We start from the raw sequence: 26,267 nt of genomic DNA, 5'->3' as shown, positions 1-26,267 counted from the left end.
GGACTGCTGCACGTACCACACAGGTCTGTGACTTCTTTTGAAAGCGGAAGCTTTAGTTACCACGTCGAGCTGAGTTTCACCGTCGCCAGCTATTCGACTTTCAGTTGACCACAGCTGCACCTTAGCCTTGTCAACGTTCCGCGCCCGAGCTCAGGCGCGGAACGTCTAAGACGCCTGGCTAAGAGGACCACCGCGCTCGCCTAGTCATTGCGAGCTTAGCTATTTATGTGGGGGAGGCCAGGCCGTCTTCTCTGTGCGTTGCACGGAAAAAACACAACGAGCCTTTGAGCGAGCCTTTGCGCAGTCGTCGCCAGTGATCGTATGACAACCGCGCGGATATCACTCGGCTAGCTGCTTCACTGGAGAGGGTCCGGAATGCAACAGGCGTCGCACTGCCGAGATCAATGCAGCGACCGCAGTCACGCACTCTCCATTTATGCTTCGACGATGCGCATGTTCTCTGTGTCTCTCTGCATGTGGAGCACTTGCGCTTTCCATGTTGCAGAACAGGTGTCGCACCGTCCAACGTAGCGTGTCTACCCAAGCCTTACCACAGTAATCACAATTACCTACGCATAGCCATATTGCCTGGCTTAAGAATTATTAAATATCTAAGTATAATAATTACAGCTAAATCAAAGCGTAACCAATTGAAACCAAGACAAAACCAGGCAAAACCAAGATTTCGTTTTGCATATCCACTGTTACATGAGCTTAGCAGCGAAATTTTCTCTCCTTTTTTATCTTTTTAGTCGTTCGCCATTTATGGTATATCGTTTCTGTTCTTTCGTTTTTTCTTTCCCTACCAACATATATGAACGGACTGCTTTGCCACGATATTTTACTGCAGCCCTGGAGAAAGGTCGGTGCGCCAACCGAAATTGTTGGATAAATAAACCAAAGGCAACCGCGAAGTTGTGCCTTAAAAATTGAGTTATCGGGTTGTACGTGCAAAAACCACTTTCTGATTATGAGGCACGCCGTAGTGGAGGACTCCGGAAATTTCGACCACCTGGAGTTCTTTAACGTGTACCTGAAACTAAGTACAGGGGTGTTTTCGTATTTGGCCCCGAAGTTTTTCCAGTCATTATATGTATATATATACATATATATATATATATATATATATATATATATATATATATATATATATGCGTGTGTGTGTGTGTGTGTGTGTGTGTGTGTGTGTGTGTGTGTGTGTGTGTGTGTGTGTGTGTGTGTGTGTGTGTGTGTAACATGCATAGCACGTATATACACCGACATTGCAGCCACAGACTGTTTACCGCAAGCGTATCGCACATAGGGGCACGAAAGCGGAGCAGCTGCATCAGAGGAGCTGAACGCCCACTTGCAGGTGCTAGCGCTGTGAGCTGTTTATTCCGATCCCCAGTTTTTTTCAGCGCGTAGTATTTCTGATCTGGACCTTAAGCGTTAAGGGCTAAAATTTAAAATAATGACGATATTTCTGCAAACGAGTACGGTCTGCATAGCTCGTCTCTATATTCTCACGCTAGTTCTTGGGGCCATGAAGTTAAATACAGCCACCGCATTGGTCCACAAAGAGACAGCAATAGTAAGCACAGCAGCCGGTAGTATACGTGGTGCCATACGTATTGTTGCTGAAGGCAGAAAAGTGTATAGCTTCACCGGCATACCGTACGCTGAACCACCGCTCGGAGAATTACGGTACAAGAAACCACAGCCGGCAACACCATGGGGTGATGAAGTGCTCGACGCTACGAAGACGCCACCATCTTGTATACAAATCAACGTCTTCTCTGCTAGGTATCTGCTTTGGCTTCCCTATGGTGAGTCTGAAATTTTCTAGATGTTGTTTCGTGTTCTTTTTTCAACCCTAAATTCGCAATCTTGATGGCTTCACGGTGCCTCGCTGCAATTTTCACTTTCAAAAACACAGAAACTGGTGTCAGTTACAAGTGTTGTTTCTACGCCAGTCGGCGATAACCTGCCAATTTCGCGGCACGTACACTACTCTCAAACTCAATGAGGGCACGTAACAATAAAAGTCATTATATGATATTCACAAGTGAAGAAGCATTTATATACACTTCCAGTCAACGCTATCAGCCATTGTGGTTACTACGCGACAACAAGAACACACTTGGTTCACCGCATAGGTACACGCATGAATGCTGCTTTCACCCCTGTTATGTGAGGTCCTCCCAGTGCTCTCCGCCCAGATGAGAGAAGCAATAAATTCATGGCAACATAAGACAACCACCTACGGCTATACTTTAAGCGTTGGCCTCAAAAATTCAGCGAAGCGAATGAAAAGCATGCTGAGATAGAGAGAAAACAAGGGTAGTAAAGACAGGGAGGTCAACCAGAACAGCATCTGGTTTGCTACCCCACCCTGGGGGTGGGGGAAGGGCAATAGAAAGAGGAAAAAAGAGAGAGTAAGCGCTGAGTTCGTGTGGGAGGGACACTATACATGAGGACACTATAAATGGTCTCTTAAGCAGGTGCACTCCAAGTACTGCACTAGTGCACGAATCATTTTTCAAGCCAGTGACGGGTGTGGCCGCGGTGCGAGTATCTTTGACTCGGTGAAGCGTCTCGAGTCCTTTCGGTGTAAAGTTGCCCATGGTCGGTAAAGACTGGGGCTGCTGCTACCATGCCAGAATTGCATTTAGCTTATGTCTGATTTTCTAGTGTGCGTCTGGGGCACACCGTATTAGTTGCCTCTCACTGCACACCCCTTCCCCACCTCCAAACTGTTTCTGCCAATTTATGCTTCGGTATCAAATAAAGCTGTCACAAGCTTCTCTACAGCTACCCCTCAAGCTGTCCTTCAATATAAAAAAAATTATCTGCTTTCCCTAACACCACACGTTTCTTCACGTAACTCTTGTAACATGTTAGTGTGTGAATTTATATCGTTTATTAAAAATATATATATAAGCCTTGCTTAAACACTATATGTGGGTCACCCCCATGCTCGTCATCCTTGATGGTGTATATCAATTCATCGTTACGGCGTTCGGTTTATGCAACGCCCCAGCAACGTTCAAACGTATGATGGGCTCTGTGTTTCAAGGCTTCAAATGGTCAACATGATTCTGCTGCCCAGACGACGTTCTCGTAATTTCACCTACATTTGAGACGCACCTTGAGCGTTTATCAGCTGTTCTTCAAATCTTCCGTGAGGCTGGGCTTAAACTAAATTAATCGAAGTGCAACTTCGGACATCGGCAGATTATAGCGCTGGGGCACCTCGTCTACGCTTCCGGTATTCTACCGTCTTTTCCTGTACCTCAGTCTGTCAAAGACGTCGGAAGTTTAGTAAGACTCTGCTCTCACTTCCGATGCTTCGTTAAAGACCTTCGGTAAAGAATTTTCAGCCACTTACTGATCTTCTAAAGAAGGGCGTGCCGTTTGCGAGGGGACCCGCTCTAACTGCAGCGTCTGCCCACCTCACCAACATTCTCACTACGCCACCTATACAGGCCCACTTTCACCCATCCTCTCCTATAAAGGTGCGCACCGATTACAGTGGTCACGGTACTGGAGCCGCCTTAGCCCAGTGCCTTTTTGGCACTGGACTAAAACCTCACGATTCTATTATCGTCTACGCTAGCCACCTCCTCAATCCAGTGGAGCGAAACTATTCGATTACAGTTCGCGAACGCCTGGCTCTCATCTGGGCGGTTTCCAAATTCCGCCCGCACTTTTCTTTGATCGCGGACCACCAAGTGCTCTGCTGGCTTTCCTCACTCATGGATTCTACCGGCCGGCTTGGTCGCTGGTCTCTGCGGCTACAAGAATATTCCTAGCCAGTAGTGTACACGTCGGGCCCATTACATCAAGACGCAGGCTGTTTATCGCGCTGTCGCTGTTTGTCACCCCGTTGCCGACGCTTGTCTTTTCTCTGTCTCTCAGCTGCTACACGTTGCCGACGAGCAACGCCGTGATGAAACCGTGCGCGTCATCATTGATGGCTTGGAATCTTCGCCTTTCGTTTTGTCCCTTCACCTGTTTGTTCTCGGGAGTGGTGTACTTTACCGCCACAATGTACGCCCCGACGGTCCTGCCCTACTCCTCGTCATTCCTAAGCACTTCCGGTCAGCTGTTTTTCACGAACTTCCCTATTTGCCAACGGGAGGTCATGTTGGCGTTTCCCGCCCCTACCACCGTATTCGTCGATGCTTCTTATGACTAGGCCTTGCCCGCTCCGTCCGGAAATACGTTGCGGCATTTGAGAAATGCCAGAGGCGAAAAATACCGTCCACGCTCCCTGCCGAGTGCCTTGTACCGTTCGACGTTCCTTCGGAGCCATTCTTTCGCGTTGGCTAGGATTTCCTTGACCGTTTTCCTCTATCTACGTCTGGGAACAAGTGGGTCACTGTGGCGACAGATTACGTAATGCGCTACGCCACACCAGAGCGCTTCCAACAAGGTACGCCAGAGTAGTCACCAATTTTCCTTTACACGACGTCATTCTGCAGTATGGTGCTCCACAGCAACTGCTCACTGACCGTGGTCGGACATTTCTTTCTAAAGTCACCGCCGCTATCCTGCAGCCCTGCCCAGCCCAGCACACACTGACTACGTCTTACCATCAAGACTAATCGCGTCACGGAGCGTTTGAATCACACCTTAATAGACATGCTTGCAAAGTATGATTCATCCGACCATACTGATTGCGACCTCGCCCTACCCTACGTTACTTTTGCATACAATTCTTCGCGTCACGACACTGCCGGTTATTCCCCGTTCTTTCTATTGTCTAGCCGAGAACCTACAGTGCCACCGGAAGGATCCCTTCCATCCGCCGCTGCAGAGACCAGAGAGTATGCTCTTGACGGCATCAACAGGGCAACCCAAGCGCGCGAAATAACTCGCGCTCGCCTCCTGACCTCCCAAGGGAAACAACGGCGTTTGGTCGACCGTCAACACAGAGACATCCAATTTTCGTCTGAATCTCTTGTACTCGTGTGGTCCCCGAGTCGTCCCGTTGGCCTGTCAGAAAAACTCCTGTCTCGGTACACAGGTCCATATCGAGTGCTGCGCGCCATGGCTCCAGTTACGTACGGAATCGTCCCAGTCGGTACGAGTGCCTCATCGGCCTTAAATTCCGTTGACGTCGTGCATGTCGCATGCCTCAATCCATATTACCCTCCGGTTACCACCGATGTTTACACGCACTGGGACGGTGCTTCTGACGCCAGGGGTTAATCATACATGCACACTGCGCGTTTCTCGAGGACGATGCACGTCGGCGCCCGGATGAAGAGAACGAAGGTACTCTGGCTCTCGAGCTGTCGGCTGAACTGGCCAGCGCTGCAGTTATCCCTCGTAAATATAGTTTGTAAGTAGTCTCCAGTTTCTAATCTTCCGTTCGCGTAACACCATGTCTGCTGTCCCTATTGGACTGTTCTTGTTCTTACGAACTTTACTAGCACAAGAATACGGTCCCTGATCTCTACGCTTCCGCGGGCACTGAAGCACTGTAGTTATATACTAAGCGAACGTGGAGCCTGCCTACATTCACGGCTTACCTGTTTTTGACTAAGCCTCGGATGTCCGTACGTACAATCAAAATAAGTATGACACTCATGCTAAGCACTTCACCGGAAATTTCCAATTTCTACTTGCAGACAGACCGAAGAGCGAGGACTGCCTCTACCTTAACATATGGACACCGAAGCTGGACTCGTCGGTCCACCTACCAGTGATGGCATGGCTACACGGGGGAATATTTCGAGTTGGCTCTGCTGCAATGTGGCTCGACGACGGCGGCAATTTGGCTGCCCTCGGGCAGGTCGTCGTGGTCACCATTGCCTACAGGTGGCTCGCAAACTATAACAATAGCCTTATAATTGGAGTGAAACATTTCCTGCCTTCGAGTATTCATGGCGTAACGATGACAGAGAAGTGCACCGCTGTGTGGGGAGCGAACTTATTTTATTTATTTATTTATTTATTATTTGTTTTTTTATTTAAAAGTCCTCACAGGCCTCGTATGAGGATTTGGGTAAGGGGGGCGTTACAGTAGGAATGAAAGAGTATGTAGGGCATATGCCAAAACATAATAGACATACATTATTAATAGAGAGTGGAAAAATGTATACACATCTTATACAAGCAATAAAGAATTGTACAGAATAAGAGGGTCTCTATTGTACATATTAGAAAAAGACAAACGATACAGTTCATTCAATAAACAATAACAAAAAAAACTTTAGCCACTCGAGTACAAATACTAAACAATACTAAAATATACAAGAATATAAACGAAATGATGAGCTCATAAACAAGAGAGGACATAACTGGAAAAATAAGACAAAACATCATGTACTTTATTGAAGTTAGGCGGTGAAATATGAACTGATGAGGTGGCAGAATTTATCGGGATTAGGTTCGGAGACGATGAAATCAGGAAGAGCGTTCCACAATCTAATGGCACGAGGAAGCGCAGACCAATTGAATGCGTGTGTGTTCCCGTAAATGCGTGTGAAGGACCATTCCTGCCTTTGCCGTCCCCGTCATGTCCCGTTTAAAATTGAAGCCGATAACATGGTCAACGCGGGCTGCATGCTGTGTGTGCGAGTGAAAGCGTGGGGGGGGGGGGGGTCAATTGCATGAGTGAGCCGACGATGATGGCTGAGCGTTCTGTGCGCAAGGGAGAAAAGCGGGGAGGAAGCGCTCCGCCTCCTATCGCGCGCCATAAATCAGGTGGAGTGGAGGGAAGGGGGCTGTGATTTGTGAATCTGTGGTTGCGCAAGCTGTTTATTTGCCTTGTTTGACGCATTAAATACAGTGACCTTTCTTAGAAATGTAAATTTATTGGACTCTTATAGGTATATTTAAATATCTTGTAGCGAGGTTTTGTATATGCGCACAGTGAACTTTGTTTCGATTGACATATTTTTGCCCTTTATCAAGCTGCATCTTCGCAATTGTATATTCCATTACATCTTCGCATTTCTAATGTACGAGAGCGGGTCTAATGGAATTGAGCCAAACCTCCCGGAGCAATAATGGTGAGGTTCATTAAGTGCGAGGCACGCGCGTTGCACACAACTATCACTCATTTACAAGAGTGACACGTAGGTGTGAGGATAAATGATTTTTAATGCTCTCATACACTGGATTGAGCATGGTTTCGTGACATAATGGAAGCTCCAAAAGTTGAACAGGGGCTGTATTCTGTAGCGGTTCGCTTAGGAACCGGTTCGGTCTGGCTGTTGCCATTAGTCGGCGCTTCTTTGTCGTCATCCCTGGTGGGTGGGACGACAAATTTTGTTGACGTCACACAGGTTGTCAATCATCTGGAAAAGAACCGGTTCCCTGCTACGAGAGGAACCGCGGAGAAGTGGTTCGCTCGAGGGTCGCACTCGGTGGCGAGCATGATGTCGATGGTTGCTAGTTCAACCGTAGCTGCCGGCTAGTCTCGCGCCAGCTGACAAGCCGGCACCTAGACAAGACGAGACAGAGACAGCGATGGCGGCACCTTTGGTTGTGCAGCTGGCGAGCGCCGAAAGACAACGACGTGACGCGTTCGGCATGGCCGAAGAAGAGTTTCGAAGGCATTTTAGGCTCTACAAAGACATAGTGTGACGTGTTTGCGATGAGCTGGAAGAACATCTCGGACCTCAAAGATTTCGTGGTGTCGACACTACGATGAAAGTGCTGTGCGCGCTGCGGTTTTTTGCCACCGGGAGCTATCAACAGTGCGTCGGGAATGAAGAAGCGATTGCACTGTCACAGCCTTCGGTCATCTGGATCATTACAGCTGTCGCCAAGGCCATTACGGTTGTGGGCAAAGAAAAAGGATGGGCTAGATTCCCATCCACGGCGCAACAGAAAGCCGCCGTCAGCTGCTGGCCCAAGACACACGACGCCTTTGCTAGGTAGGGGTGCTCCTCGACAAAGGAAACGAGTATTTCGCGCTGCCTCACTGAAACATGAGGGCCCAGCCACCTGTCCTTGTGCGACGACATCGTTTCGGTTTCGGCGCGCGAACAAGTCCGAAACGTAAACAAAGCGAGGCAAGTTGCTTGCATAACGTATGGCACACTACCTAGCGAATAAATAAGAAAACAACACAAATAAAATTACAACTCCCAGTAGCCGTCTGCACCGCAAGCTGACATTTATAAGTGAAAATTATATTTGCCAGTGTTCTATACCAGCTAATTTTTTTTTTATCAAACCAGCAACATCCTCCAATTGCTATACCATCCCCCAAGTACAAACAAAACTGATGACGCGATCTTCTGGCAGACTGCCGCTCGTTATTGGTTCCCCTCACACCGCCCCGTTCCACTCTTTCTCCCAGTGACGTAATCTACACGTAACAGCCAGACCGAACCAGTTCCAAAGTGAACCGCTACAGAACACGGCCCCAGCATGGTGTCGTTAGGTATTTGACAGCTGAAGGTGCTTCCCAAAAAGGAATAAGTAGCCGTGTTGCTGCCTTTTGTGTCGAACGTTGTCTTTCATTCACTACTCTGAAGCGTTGGAGCACACGCCTCAAAGAAGGACGTGAAAGTTGCAAAGAGAATTCAAGACCGGATAAAAGCCACCGCGCAATCACCCCTAACACAATTGCTAAGTTTGATCCAACTAGCCAAGAACAAAGGATAAGCATCAATTAATTGGCAGAGCGTGTGGACATCAGTCACGGTTCGGTTCACACCATAATTAATGAACAGTTTGGTTATCAGGTCTTGTGCGCGCAATGGATGCCCAAGATTTAGAACCACCGCCAGAAGGCAGAGAGGTTCGGCGCTGCCTTGACTCATCTAATGCTGTATGCCAATGAGGGTGACGACTTCTCATCTGCAATTGTTACCAGGGAGGAATCGTCATTCCCCTTCTAGGAGCTTGAAACTCGACGGCAAAGCTCACAGTGGAAACATTCGAATTCACCACCCTCAAAGAAAGGAAAGGCCGTAATTTCTGCAGCAAAGTGTCTTTGACTTTTTTTTTTCGATTGTCAGGGGCCAATATTAAAGTTGTATACATCAATTCATCCATCCATCCATCTATCAATCAGGGGTCATTACTTATCGAATTTGCTAAACCTGGAGCGGTAATCAATCGTTACCGATATTGTGAAACGCCGGATCGGCTACATGACGCGGTCAAGAACAAAAAATGTGGAGAATTGAGGAATAGGATCATCTTGCTCCACGATAGTGGCCGTCCCCATGTCCCTAATGTGGTTAACAGAAAACAGGCAAAGTTAAAGCGGAAAATGGCGCAACACCTGCCATACATGGCCCAGACATGTCGCCGTGCGACTTCCACATTTTGGGGTATTTGAAAAACAGCTCAAGGAAACCAGATTCGTGTCGGACGATGACATGAAAGAGTCAGTTACAAAATTTTCGAAGCTGCAACCCAAGGAGTTTTTTGAGATGGCAATCACGCGACTCGTTAGTCAGCGGGAAGAATGTCTACGTTTAAAAGACTACGTCTAAATAGAGTGCCTAGTTTGTCATATATTGGCATTGGCTCACTTTCATTTGACTCGACTTCATATATCTTGCAGAAAACCTGCTTTCTATATGTGCTCTCTGTGGTGACTATAATGTCGCTGCAATTACTCAGAATACGAGACCACTGAAGGCTGCTCCTGCGAAATATATTGTAACAAGGGACAGCGTCGTTGAGTTTTTTCCCTAGCCATTGTATATGGACAAAAATGTGTTCTTGAATGACAGTGTTTCATTAAAATATTTGTCCTCAACTTGTTGATTTCATGGCCTTGAAATTTTCCATATCAGCGGAATGCAATTTTTTAGTGGCTTCCAATTTATATAGTTCTAAAGTTCGTGTGATATTTTACGTACATAATGAATAGACAGAAAACATAGAAGCATTGAGATTATTTATTTCTGGCACATATGAGAATATTATTTCATAAAAATATGTTTTACTGTTATTGACAGTGCATAGCATTCAAAAATTTGTTTGCAGCATCTCTGGCAATGGCAATGCAGTTATTATTCCTGGATGTGATGCCTCGACAAATTCTATAAGGAGGAAGCCAAACTGCAACGTTAACCCCTACCCCCCACCCCGCAAACAATATTTCTGGCTACGCCAGTGTGCAGCAACCAAATTTTAGAATTTGGTTCGAGTCAGTGAAACATTCGGCATATATTCTGACATGACATTTCATACTTAGCAGGAATATTCCCTATCTTCTTCTTGGAATGCCTGCTTTCACATTGTTTGTCGATGTTTTGGGGCATCTCTTCTCGTCACTGTTCAATGTTGTTCACTCTTTCTGCATGGTTTTTATTGTAACAGGCAACTGCAAAGTATAGCTAGCAGAAATACCTACAAATTGTAAAGGAAACTCCAAGCTACCTAATGTCAGGCGGACCAATGCATCTGGGGATTGGTAGTGACTTGGAAAGTGTGGCTAGGAGGCCAAGTTTTCAGGTACTGAAATGTACAAACATTGGTTAATATGTGCGCGTAACCATAACTATTTCCCACTAAGTTTGTTCAGTTCAGGAAATTTGATTTGTTTGATATATGACTGACTGCAAAACATTGTACGCAGTGAAATTAGTAGCCATCAGGCGAGAAATTGCTCTGCTATATTGTAAGCTCAGTTTGCTTACGCTTTCTTCTTTTGCAAAGCTGCGAAAATGACGCTTGTACTGTTGGAAACGAGAAGAGTGGAATATGGAATATTTATTTTTTTATGTGATTTTTGTAACTGACAGACAAGTGGTATGTGTCCATTTTTTGCAGGCGTTGGCTGTATTTTTTTTTGTATCGCAGGCTGCAGTCATTCGGCTTCCTGTATGATGGAACAGAAAGCGCTCCAGGTAACCAAGCTCTTCATGACCAGGTATTGGCACTGAAGTGGATACAAGACAACATCGAGGTATTTGGAGGTGACCCACGTTCTGTGACCTTGTTCGGATGGAGCGCTGGCGGCACATCAATCGGTTTTCACCTTCTATCTCCAGGAAGTCAGAATCTTTTCAGGAGAGCGATTATTCAAAGTGCCGGTGTTACAAACAGTGATCATGCACAAAGCACGTCGACGATGCTGGATTATACAAAACAATTCGCAAGGACACTGGGTTGCTACAACGCAAGTTCTGAAGGAAACTTTTCCTCAGAGAGCATAGCTTGCCTTCGAGGTCTCAATGCAACACTGATCGCGTCAGTTGAACAGACTTTCGTGGATGAAGGGAAGGGTAAGTTTGAGCCCATTTACGGAGATGAATTCCTGCCTATAAGAAACAGCGAAGCTTCGTTCCCAGGAGACAAAGACGTTATGATTGGCTGCGTCGCAAATGAAGGAAGTATGTTGATTTACACTGCCTTCAGAGATACTTTCTCTCTTGTACTGCCGCCGCGAAATATCAACAAGGCTGAAATGATTCACTACTTAGGAACCCTCTATAGTAAGCTACCTCTTTCGGATCTGTTGAAGCTTCAAAGCAAGTACATGGACAAGATTTTGGACTTTGACTATGACCGACTGCGCGAAGCCTTGGTTCAAACGAAAAGTGACACCCAGGTGGTTTGCGGCACGTTTATCACGGCTTCCAAACTGTCCAATGCAACGGCCACGGGGAGCACTGACAATGGTGTATACGTTTACGAAATGGACTACGTGCTTCGCTGCAACAAAAGACGTCCATGGTTTGGTATGACGCATGGGGACGAGATACCTCTTGAGTTTGGGAGACCCTTTGATGCCGACTACGGGTGCTTGGCTGACATTCCATTCAGTAGGAAAGTCGTCAACGTATGGACCAACTTTGCTAAAGGAAGGTGAGGCTCTCTCTTATGGATACATTCAGTATACTGAGAGGTTCTCTATAGAAAACTAATACAGCATTCAATTACCAGTATGAGCTTAGTCAGGAAACTCATTTTACAGAGCTATATATTTTGCAGCGAAGCTGTCAGCCTCTAGGAGGAGGAATAAACTTTTATTGCAGAACCAGCACTTTATGGTGGCCGGGCCTACGCCTCCCACGAAGGGACGTCGAGGGCTTGCCTCGCCGCCGCCTCGCGGGCGTGCTGGGTCGCCCAGGTTTGGTCGTCGAGGGTGGAGCTCCGCAGAGCCTCATGCAACCTCGACGAGAGAGTCGTGGTGTTAGTCTGTGCGTACTGTGCTGGGCACTCCCATAGCATATGCGAAAGCGTAGCCGGGTGAATTCCACAGCACCGGCAGTTGGGGGTAGTGTAGACGTCCGGAAATATAAGGTGGAGGCGGGCGGGTGAAGGGTACGTGTTTGTTTGTAGTAGACGCAGGGTGGTAGCCTGCGCCCGGCTGAACTTTGGGTGAGGCGGGGGGAAGATTCGGCGACTCAGGTAAAAGGCCTTAACAAGATCGTTATAAGTTGTCAGACTGTCCCTGGTGTCCAACTCATCTCCAGTGACTCCGGCGCGGTTGACTAGGCCTCGCGCAATGGAGTGGGTGACCTCGTTGAGATTGGGGAGGTGTGGGTGGACAGGGCCCGCATGGGCCGGGATCCATGTTAGGGAGATGATGCTGTCTTTAGAATGTGGTGCCTGGCAGAGGATGCGAAGAGCTTGGGGACAAATACGCCCTTTGCTGAAGTTAATAACGGCTGAGCGAGAGTCGCACACTATGGTGTGACAGGTGGGATCTAAAGTGGCCAGGGCGATGGCCACTTCTTCAGCCGTCTCTGCAGTGGGGGTAGTGACGCTGCAGGCATGGTGTAGGGCTCCATCACGTGTGGCAACGGCCACAAATCGTGTGCCATGGGAGTATCGGGCTGCATCAACAAATGTGACGCCAGGTACGTTGGCAAGGGCTTTTATGATAGCTCCGGCCCGAGCTTGGCGCCGGGCCCTGTTATATTCAGGGTGCATATTCCTAGGGATAGGGTCTATGTAGATCCAGCTACGGATGTCGGTCGGGATCGGTTGTTTGGGGCCCTGTTGCTGATGGTAGGTGAAGCCAAGCGTGGACAGAATAAAGCGCCCCGTTTCAGTATGGGTGAGCCGTTCAAGCTGAGAGCGTTGTTGGGCTTCAATGAGTTCGGAAAGGTTGTTGTGAACTCCCAGTTGGTTGAAGAGTTCAGTGCTGGTGCAATGTGGGAGACCAAGTGCTTGCTTGTAGACCCCTCGTATGAGGGTGTCGAGCTTGTTCTGCTCAGCCCGGTACCAGTTGAGGTACGCAGCAACGTAGGTGATGTGGCATATGACAAAGGATTGGACGAGTCGGAGAAGGCTTTCTTCTTTGAGTCCTCCTCGACGGTTAGATATACGTTTAAGAAGTCGTAGGGTGTTTTGAGATTGGGCACAGATCTTGTTGAGAGCCAAGGCGTTGGAGCCGTTGGTAGAGATGGTGAGACCAAGAACCCGGATACTAGGGACGTTTGGGATAGGACTGCCATCTTGAAGGCGTAGGGTGATGGCGTCACAGGGTCGGTGATCAGATTGGTGTTTGGGAGGGCGACCCCGCTGAATGGGCTTGTATAGCAGAAGCTCCGATTTAGCCGGCGAACAGCGCAGTCCAGTCCCTTGGAGATAGGCTTCAACCGTGTCAATCGCCGTTTGGAGGGCCGATTCCACTTGACCATCACTGCCTCGGTACGACCAGATGGTGATGTCGTCGGCGTAGATGGTATGGTTGATATTGTCGACTTGCTGTAGCTGCTTGGCAAGGCCAATCATGACTAAGTTAAAGAGCATGGGAGAGATAACGGAACCTTGCGGGGTGCCTTTGCTGCCAAGGGGAAGCTGGTCTGATCGTAAATCCCCGGCCGAGAGGGTAGCCGTGCGATTGGAGAGAAAGTCACGGATGTAATTGTAGGCTCGCTCTCCCAGCTGGAGGTTGGAGACCTGATCAAGGATAGCTGCATGGGAAATGTTATCAAAGGCTTGAATGAGGTCGAGTCCGAGAATGGCTTTCATGTTACGAGAACGATCGTTGAGCACTTGATGTTTGAGCTGCAACATAGCGTCTTGAGTAGAAAGGTGAGGGCGAAATCCAATGATGGTGTGGGGATAGAGAGAGTTGTCCTCGAGGTGACTGTTGATGCGTGCTAAGAAGGCGTGTTCCATCACCTTGCCTACGCATGAAGTGAGGGAGATGGGCCTTAAGTTATTGAGGCTAGATGGTTTGCCAGGCTTTGGGATTAAGATAACGTTGGCAGTCTTCCAGGCGGCTGGAAGGGCACCACTGCGCCAGCAATCGTTGATGTAGTCAGTCAGATGGGACACGGACTCGTCATCGAGATTGCGAAGGCTTTTGTTAGTGACCCCGTCTGGCCCTGGAGCAGAACGACCGTTAAGCTTGCGTAGAGCGGCGTGTATTTCAGATACGCTGAAATCGGCGTCTAGTGTTGGGTTGGGTCTACCGATGTAATTGCTGTGTGGACTGACTTGTCCCCTGGAGATATATCTGGTGCAGAGGTAGTCAAGCACCTGTTGTGGACCTTGCTTAAGGGTCTCCGTATAAAGGAGCTTCTGCAGCCGATCCTGTTGGGTGGTGCGGGTGGTGGTATTATCAAGCAGATGTTTGAGGAGTTGCCACGGGGAAGGGCGATGAAGTTGTCCATCCACCGTGTTACACAGCTCAGTCCATTGTTGCCGGCTGAGGATTTGACAATGCTCCTCGATGGCTGTGTTCAGTTTCGAGATCTGGCTTCTGAGGCGACGGTTTAGGCGCTGCCCCTTCCATCGAGCTAGGATGGAGGCTTTAGCCTCCAGAAGATGGGCGAGGCGGCTATCCATGCGTTCAACTGAGGCATCTGTAGTTACCACCCGAGTGGCCGTTTGAACATCAGTGCGTAGAGCTTGCATCCAGGTGTTAATGTCGGTAATGCCTTCTGCTGAGGTAGAACCTATGCGTATTTTTCGAAAAACATCCCAGTCGGTAATGGTGAATTCTTTAGTGGGGGCAGGGGCGGCAGCGAGTTGGGGTAAAGAGAGAGCAAGGATATAATGGTCGCTGCCCAGGTCTTGCTGGGTATTGGTCCAGTGTGCATTGGTGATATGTTTGATGAAGGTGAGGTCGGGGGTAGAGTCCCGGGTAGTGGAAGTACCGAGGCGTGTAGGAAAGGAGGGATCCGTGATGAGCGTAAGGCCTAAGTCGTGGTAATCTTGCCAGAGGTTGCGAGCTGCAGCTTCCGTGCGAACGTAGCCCCAGCCTGTATGGGCGAGGTTGAAATCACCGCCGATGAGTAGGGGGTGCGCTCCAGCTACGTGAAGAGCCTTCTTAAAGAGGGTGAGGAAGCGACACCTTGCTTTATCCTTGGGGCTATTGTATATGTTCAGAAGGAAGATGCATTCTTTCCGTTTACGATTGGGAATTAATTCGAGGAATAGATGTTCGATGTGAGGACTATTGAGATCATGTTCAATAACAGGAATACGACGCCGTACTAGGGTGGAGACCCGGCGAAGAGGGTGGGTGGTATGGAAGGTTTGATAACCGGGGAGCGTGGTCGGGGCGTTGTTGGTTTCTTGAAGTAGGATAGCATCCGGGCGGCGGGTATGTTGGCGTAGGTATTGATTGAGCACTGGTTGTTTTTGATGAAAGCCTCGGCAGTTCCACTGCCAAATGAGGGCGTCTTGATTAGTGTGAGCCATGGTGGGAGATGGTGGATGTCGCCACCGGCGTACCGGAAGGGTCGCAGACGGGTGCGGCATGGCTAGGAGGCGTGAGAATATGAGTTTCCAGGTTGGTCACGCGTTGGACAATACCAATGAAGGCTTGCTGGATGGAGTCCAGAGCATGTTGGAAAGTGCTAATAGTTGTTTGAAGTGAGATGAGCATGTCTTTAACTTCAGAGCGGACCTGTCCCGTGGCTCCATCTTGCAGGGCTCTCTTCTTGGGGGCGGGAGTCGAGGGGGCCTCCTGACTAGCGGCAGGGACGTTCTGTGCGATAGGTGTAGGGGCTGGTGTTTGGGACTGTTTGAGGTCTCTAACCTCCTGCGAGAGTTTAGTTAGGAGATCACGTAGGATGGCGTTCTCGCGCTTAAGCTGAGCTATTTCTGGGTTTTCTGGTGAAAGAGGAGGGTAGGTGACTTGTGTGTTGTCGATCTTACGACCCTCTCGCGAGGTGCCCATGAGAGCGTCTGCGAAGCTCACCTTGCTGTTGTTGGTAGATGTGATGCGTGAAGCCGATGCAGACCGGGATCTTGAGCGTTGTTGCCTGGATCGAGATGGAGTTCTGGAGCGGGAACGGCTCCCCCTTGACGGTGTGCGGGAGCGTGGCCTGGTTCTGGTGCTGAGGGTGGAGGGGCCGGCTTGTTTATAGGTGGCTTGGCTGGTTGTTCGTCGTTCTCCGATACGCTTGCGGATGACGTACGGGGTTTTATATCGAGCGGCACAGCTTTTGTCCGCGGTGAGATGGGGACCACCACAGAGCGAGCACTTAGGGTTACAGTTATGGTCGGCGGGGGGGTTGCGGACACAGCAGCCCCGGCATATCTTGTTATTTGGGTAGGGACAAACGTCCATACGGTGTCCGAGGCGGCCACACTGGTAACAAATGTCAATTTGCTTCCGATATAGCGAACATGGGAGTAACGTGGAACCGTAGCAGACCTGATAAGGCACATCCAGTCCGTCAAAAGCGACGATCACTGTTGTAGTTGAAGCGATGCGCTTGGCTGCCAAGGCTGTCGGGTTTCGGGCAGTGACAATTTTGTTGTGGATCTGCTGGGGAGTCTCCGTGAGTGGGATCCCACGGATGACCCCCTTCGTCGTGTGCTCAGCTGCGGTTTCGTATGCATTGACCTCGTGGTTGACGCCGTTCACATGGATAGAGCGGATGCGAGCGTACCGGTCTGCATGGTCCGGGCGAGGTGTACTGACGACAACGATGTTTTGTTGCGTATTCGGGCAGACAGTGTCTTCTGAGCTTTCTTCGTCCGTGAGGTTCGCTGCTCGGAGAATTGCGGTGGTTACCACGGGACTGCCGATCTTGGCTATATGAAGGGCGCCCTTGGGGCGGATGACAATCTTGATGTCCTCCGTCGGAAGCGGCGGCATGCGGCCCGCCTTCAAAACTTGAGCTTTAACGGGCTGCCTCGCCCGAGAGCGGGGCCGGCTACTTGGGGCTTGAGATGATCCATTGGCCTGGGTCAAGTTGTCGGTGCCGCGTTTTGAGCGGCGGGATCGTGCAGTGACCCAGCCAGACTGGGCGGTCACTTCATCTGGCGAAATATCCTGGCCGGCGACCTGGATCTCCATAGCGAAGACAGAGGTGCGGGATCACTCTGGTAGGAGATGTAAACGCCGCGCGCCGAGGCGCGACACGCCGCCGAGACCCAATCGGTGCAGTCGGAGGCTGAACGACCGGCCAGCTAGGCTTAGCGCGGCGGCGACGTGGCGGGTGGAGAAAAGGTGCGGTTCCCAGGAAAATGGAATGTCCCACCTGAAAGCGAGGTGTCCACAGAGTCCGGAGAACTTCAAGAATTGTTTGGTGAAAACTTTAGGTCGCTAAGCACAGAGAAATCCGCGATAACATTTGAGAAAGCCGGAGCCGACATGAAAACATCCGCACTCCTCGGCCTCTTCTTCTTCAACTCGTCAGCCTCTAGTTGGTCGGGAATTTTCGTGTCTGTCGCAAAACAGCAAATAAACTCAAAGAAAATGAAGCATCAAAAGTACCCGACTCCTTTGTCCGTCATCGAAAAAAAAAACTGAAATGAAAAATATGTGCCTATCTCCTTTGGAATCGTGCATACGACACACAGCTCAGTATTTATTTCAATAAAGCACAAAACAAGCGTCAAAATCGCATGATGGATGATAAGATCCCTGTGAATAACGCGAGGCACGTTTCTTCTCCCCGCGTGCGTCGCCCGGTAAAGATTACGGTTGCATGGGCTGCTCCGGTGGGAATGGGCCAACAGCAGCATGCGAATCAGTGAATGATGTCACCAAAGTTCATATATAAAAGGAAAACCTGTCTAGCAACTGGTTCAGTTCATTGCAAGACTCCTATGGACAATCCACGGAAAGTTTAGAATCCCGAAAACTAGCGGGAATACGATAAGCGTCGAAGTGTGCGAAATCGTAATTCGGCAACAACGGTGTCGTGCTATGTCCAGGCAGAACATTAAGGTATTTTCTATCCGCATCGACGGCATTTGATCGGTTTTTTAACAGTTTCGCTGGCCATCCACTTTTCGCAGGGTCGGGATGAAGAGTAAATTTTTTTTATCTTACACTACCATGTTGTTTCACAATGAAAGAGGAGAATTCTATCCCGTGGGTCAAGGCTTCATTTTGCACAATACTACCAAATAGCGTTGCCCTACGCGCAAAGCGGTGGGCTGAACTCAGCATCTGCGACAGCATTGTCTTGGATATTTTGTCGCGCCCACTACTTTGACGCCTCACCTTTCACTTATTGAGCTGGAGGCAGCAAGAAACGTTTACCGTCACGTTTCGTGAAACTATGTTCGGCGTTAGGAGAATATTTCTTTTTATGGGAGCGCCGGCGGCGTCAGCTCACACGCCCCTGAATTTGTGCCCGGCTGTGCTAGTGTAAATAATAAAGCCGACGAGCACTGACACACGCAAGCAGTGTTATATGTTTAAGGATAACTCTAAGATATATACTTCACGGTGAAATATGAAGAGGAAGCCGGGCCTTCAGACTCTCCCTCTATTCGACAGTCGTGTTCCGGAGGTTAAACACCTAGCCTGCAACAGAGCCGAATGGCTAAACTTTCCCGTTAGGCATTCGTAACCATCATGTGAATTTTTCGCGTTTCTTAATCATCTTCATCATCAGCCTGGTTACGCCCACTGCAGGGCAAAGGCGTCTCCCATAATTCTACAACAACCCCGGTCATGTACAAATTGTGGCCATGTCGTCCCTGCAAACTTCTTAATCTCATTGCCCACCTTACTTTCTGCCACCCCCCGCTACGCTTCCCTTACCTTGGAATCCAGTCTGTAACCCTTAATTACCATCGGTTATCTTCCCTCCTCATTACATGTCCTGCCCATGCCCATTTTCTTTCTTGATTTCAACTAAGATGTCGTTAACTCGCGTTTGTTCCCTCACCCAATCTGCTCTTTTCTTATCCGTCTACGTTACACCGATCATTATTCTTTCCATAGCTCGTTGCGTCGTCCTCAATTTAAGTAGAACCCTTTTCGTAAGCATCCTGGTTTCTGCCCCATAGGTGAGTGCTGGTAAGACACAGGAATTATACACTTTTCTCTTGAGGGATACTGGCATCCTTCTGTTCATGATCTGATAATGCCTGCCAAATGCACCCCAGCCCATTCTTATTCTTCTGATTATTTCCGTCTCGAGACTGTCAAACATTACTTTAGTTTTCTGCAGATTAATTTTCAGACCCACTCTTCTGCTTTGCCTCTTTAGGTCACTGAGCAGCATTGCAATTGGTCCCCTGAGTTACTAAGCAAGGCAATATCATCAGCGAATCCCAAGTTACTAAGGTATTCTCCATTAACTTTTATGCCCAATTCTCCCCATTCCGGTCTCTCAATACCTCCTGTAAACAGTCTGTGAATAGCATTGGAGAGATCGTATCTCCCTGCGTGACGCCTTTGTTTATTGGGATTTTGTTGCTTTCTTTTTCGTAATCAATGAAAGCTATATATAAGGGTTAGTTATATTCCGCACATTTCTCTATCACCTGATTGATAGTGTGAATATGGTCTATTGTTGAGTAGCCTTTACCGAAGCCTGCTTGGTCCTTTGCTTGGCAGAAGTTGACAAAAACCTGGCATTTAATGTTTCAAAATTTAATCTTTGCTTTGAAAAGCTTGCACGATGTTATACTTCTCTAACCAAAAAGCAAATATTCGGCATTTCTTTTTTGTCGCAATAGGTTCATTTCATAAGCACCATGTAATAAACCGATGATTTCTTTTTCGTTTTGAAAGCTACGCTCTTCTAGCGTTGACGAGCAATTACACTGTTTTATTTTCTATTTATTGCAGAGCACCAGCTGGGCCATGCGGATCTGAGTGGCCGAAGTTTCAACCAGATACTATGAAATTTCTTAAGATCACTGCACAGAAAAGTGAGGTCTACAGCTTTGATGATGAAGCACTCTGTGCTTTCCTTAAAGATCTTCAACTTTATTAGACAGCCGACTTTTTCTCAGGAATGAGCGTGCTCAATGAAATGGCCACGACAAAAGCTGTTTATTTCAAATAATAAACAATGCTGGCTACCTTTCGCGGTATTTCCTTTTGTGTTTCTAATGTTGTGGATAAGTCCTGGATATTGTTGCGAATATAGTAAGCACCTGTTTTGTCGCTGGTCGGACATAGTGGAAATAAATGTAATGTCGATTACATAATGTGCCGCAGCCGATACCTAAGTATACGGTGGAGCATCAGACCTCGATTACGCGTGGCTTACTCAGGTAAAGTATGCTGATTTATTACCATTCAAGGCTACGGTACAACCATTTCGCGCAGAAGATCTTTACACAGGGGTGTGACGAATTGTTTCGTGTTGTTGTTGTTTACTCTCGCCATTGCATATGACTGCTCGAATTTTCGGTTAAAACACGGAGCTTATAATGCGCTGCGAAAATAAGTGTTTGGATTACCCCAAATCAAGAAGACGTGGCACTGACAATGCTCCTCAGTGCTCTGTCTTTGGCCCGAGAACGGTTTATCCGCGGCTGCACGACTTTTTGTGATGTGCAGTACGAATCGCCCCGCCGTTCAGACAGGAACCGGATGGTATCCTACAAGGCAACCCCGCTGCTCATAAAAACTTAGATAAAAAGCAATCAGTAACGTGGCGCATCTTGCAGAGGCACATTTTATGAAACCCAGTGACGGCCACTCACCGCTATCTCTGGCTATAAACACCAGATCTTACATTATGCGTAAGTACAGCCGATCTTCAACACATAATGTTGGCTTGCGCCTTTTATAAATACTGAGAATGCACCAGCTCAGTACTTCCACTTGGTGTTACCAACTTAGAACACGGCAGGTTGCACTGCTCAGCTCAAACCCGGATATCCAACTCCGGGTCGTCTCAATGGCCGAAAACGCAGCCAATGTGCAAGACCTGGATGCCGACTGAGGAAGAAGAGGACGGGTTATCCCACTCACCTCAACCCTAAACTCCATCTGGAACAAAATATAATTTACTACTACTACTACAACTATTGAGGCTCTGATGTGATGAAGACCAGCCTCCTTCTGTCTTGCAAAAAATACTACATGTACGCACTGCCATTGTAGTATATAACAGAATTTGGCCTTTCACCCTAGAATTATCAGGTAATGTGACGTTGTAGTTATTTGTACTTCTTATGGTTTAGGCATTCTTATGGTTTTGCTTTAAATTGTGTGCTATTTAACTTTTTTATTGCGACAAGTTTCAATTTCAGAGGACGACCAAGAAAACAATATCTCGCCGAAATGTGGTGTTACTGGTCTCACCGCCATTGAGTTAATTTTTACGGTGAGGGGAATACATAGCAATAGTTATTATGCTCATTCTTTCTTCCTTAGACTTTTTATCTCGACGAATTGATTGCCTCTTTGGTACCCTAACGTTCTTAGTTATAAAGAGGTCGCAAGCTGAATTAAAATCTCATCAGCTTGTTTTCCATTATGTGAATCCCTCTGTTTTTCAGACTTCGCCATGTTTCTTGTTCCATGTTTGGCTCTTACCACGGATTTTGATAGACGCGGATGTGTTCTGTTTTGTTCACGACTTTTTACATTTAGTCGTTGTTTTTTCATATTGAGCCAGCAGAGAAACACTGCTCCACGAGGTAATGTTGCCCTTCGCATAATCCGTGGCATAAAGACTTTCCGCACATGATGACAAATCAAAGCCCCTTTCTTTTAAAGCAAGACCATTGAACGCGAAGCATTCCCCCAATGCATACTGAATCAAAGTCCAAATCCAACAACCACACAACGAACCCTGCATGCCGTTGCAGATACCCTGGATCGGCCTTACGGCCTTGATCGCGACCGCGCTTACTTTCGCGTACGGCAACCTCTTCTTATGCCGGGCGCTGCACCCGCGGCCTTCCCATGGTGCCAGCGGGGAGTGAATTGCATGACGCCCCTAATGCAATGAAGATATATAGAGTTCATCTGGGTAGCATGGCGTTCAACCACTTTTCTTTAAGAAAGGAGCTTTGTTTTTTTTTCTTTTCCAGATCCTTAGACGATGCAGTCTAAGCAGGGAAGCTCAGATAATGGCGACAGCGGTGGTGTCGTGCCTCGTAGACTTAACATGTGCTTGCAGTGAACATTTTGCGCATACGCTAGTGCTGCTGAGCTTGTCTGTTCGCGTGGTTATCAGGCACTGACTGGCCGGCCAGTCGACGCTTGCACGGAACTGCAAATGTAAACTGTAGTGTTCTACGCAGAAATGGACGTTGGGTTTCCTGCAGTGCCTTTTCGGCTCATAACGAACGAATCAGTTAGACAGAAAGCTTTGCTTTAAAAATGTTTATGGTGTAATGACATCATCTTTGTTTATTTGGCTCAAACGACTCTCGAAAGTTCAAAAATTGGCATCTACCCGAACTGTAACACGAAGCCAGAACGGAAACACAGGACGAACGAAGCTAGAACGAAAATACACGTTTCTGAGAAAAAGGTCTCGCAGTTGAAGAAAAATTCGCCAGGGTCCAGGAGCCCAACCTAACACCAACGCCTTTCCAAGGTGGCCACGCTATCATTTGAGCTAAATACGAAGCGGACAGATCGAAGAGCGAACGCGAATTCATCAACAACTGAAGGCGCTGGGACACGAATAGAGCAAATCGGTTCTGCAGAAGCCCGCAAACCGCAGAAAGGTGCTCGCAAGGGGAAAATTGGTATCCAGCCCAATTTTAGCATGAAGCTACAAAGGAAGCCAATACGGGTTTCTCAGAAAAAGTCCTCGCAGTTCCGGAAAAAAATCGACCTGGTTTGTGAGTCAAACCCGGGACCAACGCTTTTCCAGGGCGATCACTCTACCATTTGGGCTAACCAGGAAGCAAGCCGATCGCAGACCCAGGGCGAATCGGTCGTCAAGTTGATTGGGCAACTGGTCAATAAACCCGGACGTGCTACCTGAAAGCATCAATGTTTCTGGATTAGAAACTCCCGTTATGTATTGAATGAGAAGAGAAGGGGTTAACCAAGGGGCTCGATTTTTATTAATCATATCATAAGAAGACAACAGGTAGCACGTGCCTTCAGGTAGCACGTGGGGGTTTACTGGTCAGTTACCTTCACCTAAAAAGATCACGTACTCGTGACGCCTGCGGCAGAAAGGATGTTACACATCCACCGCCAAGATTTATGAGTGGTGGAACTGGATAACACTCCAAGAGATAGATCTAGTAGTAAAACATAAATATCTGAGAAAGTGGATGGAAATACGGCGCCGGCGGTAGCTACAATGGCTCCAATGGCTCCAATCGTAGGCGTAATGCGAAGGCGTGGGATAGTTCCCCATATGCGGCAAGTTCTCTTTTCATACATTTTCAATACCATTATTTAAAATTTCTTCATTTGAGTTAGTAGATACAAGTATACTCCCCTGTGGCAGTCGGCCATACCATGCTGCATACGCTGGTTCTAGTCCGATACTCCCTTGTGTTGTCCTTGGAATCTTTGTTTGTTGGCTTCTTACGATATGGAAAGGAAGCAGTAGTTTCGTTCCGCTGTTCTTTCTCTGACTCGACTGAAGTCGACCTTTATTTTTTCTAAATGCGTAAGGATTTATATGCTTGTCCAACGAGAAAAACCGTCCATCCGTACATCCGCCCGTCCGCCTGGCCTTTAAGGCGATCGCTTTTAAAATAGTGCCCCCAGCAGAGAGCGAAGTTACCTTCATGCTGCTTCTCACTTAACGCCAACAAAGCGGCGAGAATACAGCGCTCGCAGTGCTATCAGCGCAAGCCGCAGTCTACCCCTTTCGCAGATCGCTTTCAGGATACGGGCCGGTGTGTGTCTCTTCAACGCTATGTAAGCGGTGACAACACAGCACAACACAGCGCGCGAACTCTCTCAGCACATGGCACTCTCTGTCAGCATCGCGCATTACTTTCAATATACGAAACGCGCGGTCATGGCTTGTGCAGCCGCCGGCGGAATACGTTTGGTAACGGTTCCTAATACTTCGATGTAGCTGGATAAGGTGCTAAAGAACGATAACACCTCATAATGCTCGGAGCGACAACAGCTCACCTGGCACCGCCACCTGCAGCCACTTGCGTCATCAATACATCTTGCGACGCCGTCTGCACTGGTTCGTGTTACCGTAGCGCTGTCATTTGTACTGGCCGGATGAAGTTTCGTATCATTGATAATGTCACCGGTCTACGGGAAGGTGAGTAGGATGCGCAATGCATACGAATAATTAGACAACTCCTACAGCAGTTTGTGCGTTAATTATTACGTCGTCGTGTCTGTTTTCCTTACCTACGCCATGGAGATGTAAAACGTCCTTGAGCGATGAATCTCCGCGACGATATCAACACTTCGACTATATACATTCGCGATAGTATGCGCCATCTTACTTAAGGCGGTGACACAGTGGCTCGAGGAGTGCTCGCATCTGCTTTAAATATTAATTTTCTTTCGCAGAGGTGGATGTCCGTAGATGTTGTTATTCCGTCAGGGGCCAGTCACTGGAGACACTATATCCACCATTTTATTTCTCGTATCATGGAACGTTTCAGCTCCTGAATGGGGGAAGTAACGCTGCGAAACCTATTGCTAGGTAAAATCACTCCTGGAATCAACTGAGACCAATCCTTGTGTTTGAGCATGAGTGACTCAAGGTAAAATTTTTGTGAGTCTTAGTTCCAGCGAGTACACATGACTTACATTTTGGCCAAGTCTGAATGTGATCGAGCTACGCTGAGTTGGATTTCTTGAGTCGGATGGACCCCCAAATAAACTATAATATATGAGCGAGTCAAAGTCACCGTCGCTTATTTTTCGGCGTAAGTTGAAGACCATTTGGCCTTTAGGCTCAGGCCCTGCCTAAGACGAAATGTCCCAATGTACCTCGCCAGTTATAGATGGTTCCTAAACAGAAAGCTTTAAATATACTATATAACACTTAGAGCCCACAATGCGAGCTAAGGGAAATGGTGGAGCAAGAATCATACATGTTCACGACGTTAGCCTTCCCAATTAGCATACACCACTATAAAGTATCCTCTTGCGGTACTGGAACGGAGCCCTGCAGTGTGTTCTTCTCGTTGGTTCACATATGTCTGGTTAGTTACAGAAAACAGATTCAGGCCTATGCAGTGGAATGTTGATAGCTCGACGTAATGCCGGTTTCTATATTTTTTGGTAGCTCCACCCGTGTACGTTTCAATTTATTCGAATATCCTTTTTATATCAATGGAAAACTCTTCATGACAGGCATATACTGCCGCACATCCCAGATTGTAAAACGACAGTTATCTGTAGCCCGAAGCAGCGAAGGAATCCAATCCGGTCTTCTCAAAAATAGCTTGTAGCTAGATGGCATTCTGGAACGGATGATAAATTTGCCTTTGAAGAAGCTCTTATGCCTTGTGAATTTCCGCAGAACTCATTTCGTAATGCACTAGTTTATAGTGCGATTATAACAAATAGCTTGTAAAGATTCTTACAACTTCCTCGCACCCAAGAACACCTATTTCGCTTTCTTCAGGTTTGGGGCCGATAAAGTACGTTCAAATAAAAGTCGCCGGTACGAAGGCAGTAGCTCAGTAGAGTGGCTACTTTTACATAGGCCATCATAGAAGAACTTCTCTGTCTGTAGATGGTCACGCGTTTCATGTGACTGGCGCAGACTACTGAAAATTTTCCGCTGGCTGCTGTTCTTCCACCTTTTTTCTGTTTTTTAGGTACGTTGCTTATCTGCTTCGGTCCTTCTTTCCTATCCTTCCAGTATCTTTATATAATGTTGTGTGCGCAATAAAAATTGCTTGTATATTTGTGCTTCGTTCGCTTCCTTGTGTTAGTCCTATCTGATGGGCCGTTGCTTTTGTGATACGTTTCACTAAGGTGGCCTCCGTATGAAGTACAGATGACACGTGATCATCCGCATAGTCCTGTGTGGGCGTGTGCTCATCGTGCTGCTACTTGCAGGCATGCCGATGAGAAGTGTAGAAGAAAGATGCCTATACGTCCGCTCCTGGTCGTGCAAGCGAAACAGGTCAGGCAACAGATCTGCAATGAGGTAAGCTTAGCAGTGGTTCTGAATGGCTGCTAATATTTTGTGATCTTATGGGAAATGCGTTCAGCTTGTGTGTCCCGGGACGTATACTGCCTGCCCCCGGCTCGCAGATGGATTTTGTCGGTT

General features: G+C 47.8%; 1 protein-coding gene and 1 long non-coding RNA gene across 2 annotated transcripts in view; both read left to right on the top strand.

Annotated features, from left to right (window-relative positions):
- The first annotated feature begins 1,525 nt into the window (after positions 1–1,525).
- Positions 1,526–20,077, top strand: LOC135907663 (acetylcholinesterase-1-like). Its single transcript, XM_070526562.1, has 4 exons — positions 1,526–1,808; positions 5,619–5,808; positions 10,768–11,775; positions 19,919–20,077. The coding sequence occupies exons 1-4, from the start codon at positions 1,526–1,528 to the stop codon at positions 20,064–20,066; spliced, it is 1,629 nt and encodes a 542-aa protein (XP_070382663.1). The 3' UTR covers positions 20,067–20,077.
- A 5,959-nt stretch (positions 20,078–26,036) lies between these two features.
- Positions 26,037–26,267, top strand: part of LOC139050553 (uncharacterized) — a 51,076-nt gene continuing 50,845 nt past the window's right edge. Inside the window, exon 1 of the long non-coding RNA XR_011508948.1 lies at positions 26,037–26,144. This is a non-coding gene — a long non-coding RNA (uncharacterized lncRNA). The remainder of the gene's footprint in view (positions 26,145–26,267) is intronic.

The sequence above is a fragment of the Dermacentor albipictus genome, chromosome 10 (genome assembly GCF_038994185.2).
Source record: "Dermacentor albipictus isolate Rhodes 1998 colony chromosome 10, USDA_Dalb.pri_finalv2, whole genome shotgun sequence".
Taxonomy (NCBI): domain Eukaryota; kingdom Metazoa; phylum Arthropoda; class Arachnida; order Ixodida; family Ixodidae; genus Dermacentor; species Dermacentor albipictus.
This window is presented reverse-complemented; position numbering and strand designations above follow the sequence as displayed.

Coding starts and splice junctions, on each gene's coding strand:
- LOC135907663 (XM_070526562.1), top strand. CDS start 1,526: ATGAAGTTAAATACAGCCACCGCATTGGTCCACAAAGAGACAGCAATA. Junction 5,809..10,767: donor GTGGTCACCATTGCCTACAG/GTGGCTCGCAAA, acceptor TTTGTATCGCAG/GCTGCAGTCATTCGGCTTCC. Junction 11,776..19,918: donor ACCAACTTTGCTAAAGGAAG/GTGAGGCTCTCT, acceptor TATTTATTGCAG/AGCACCAGCTGGGCCATGCG.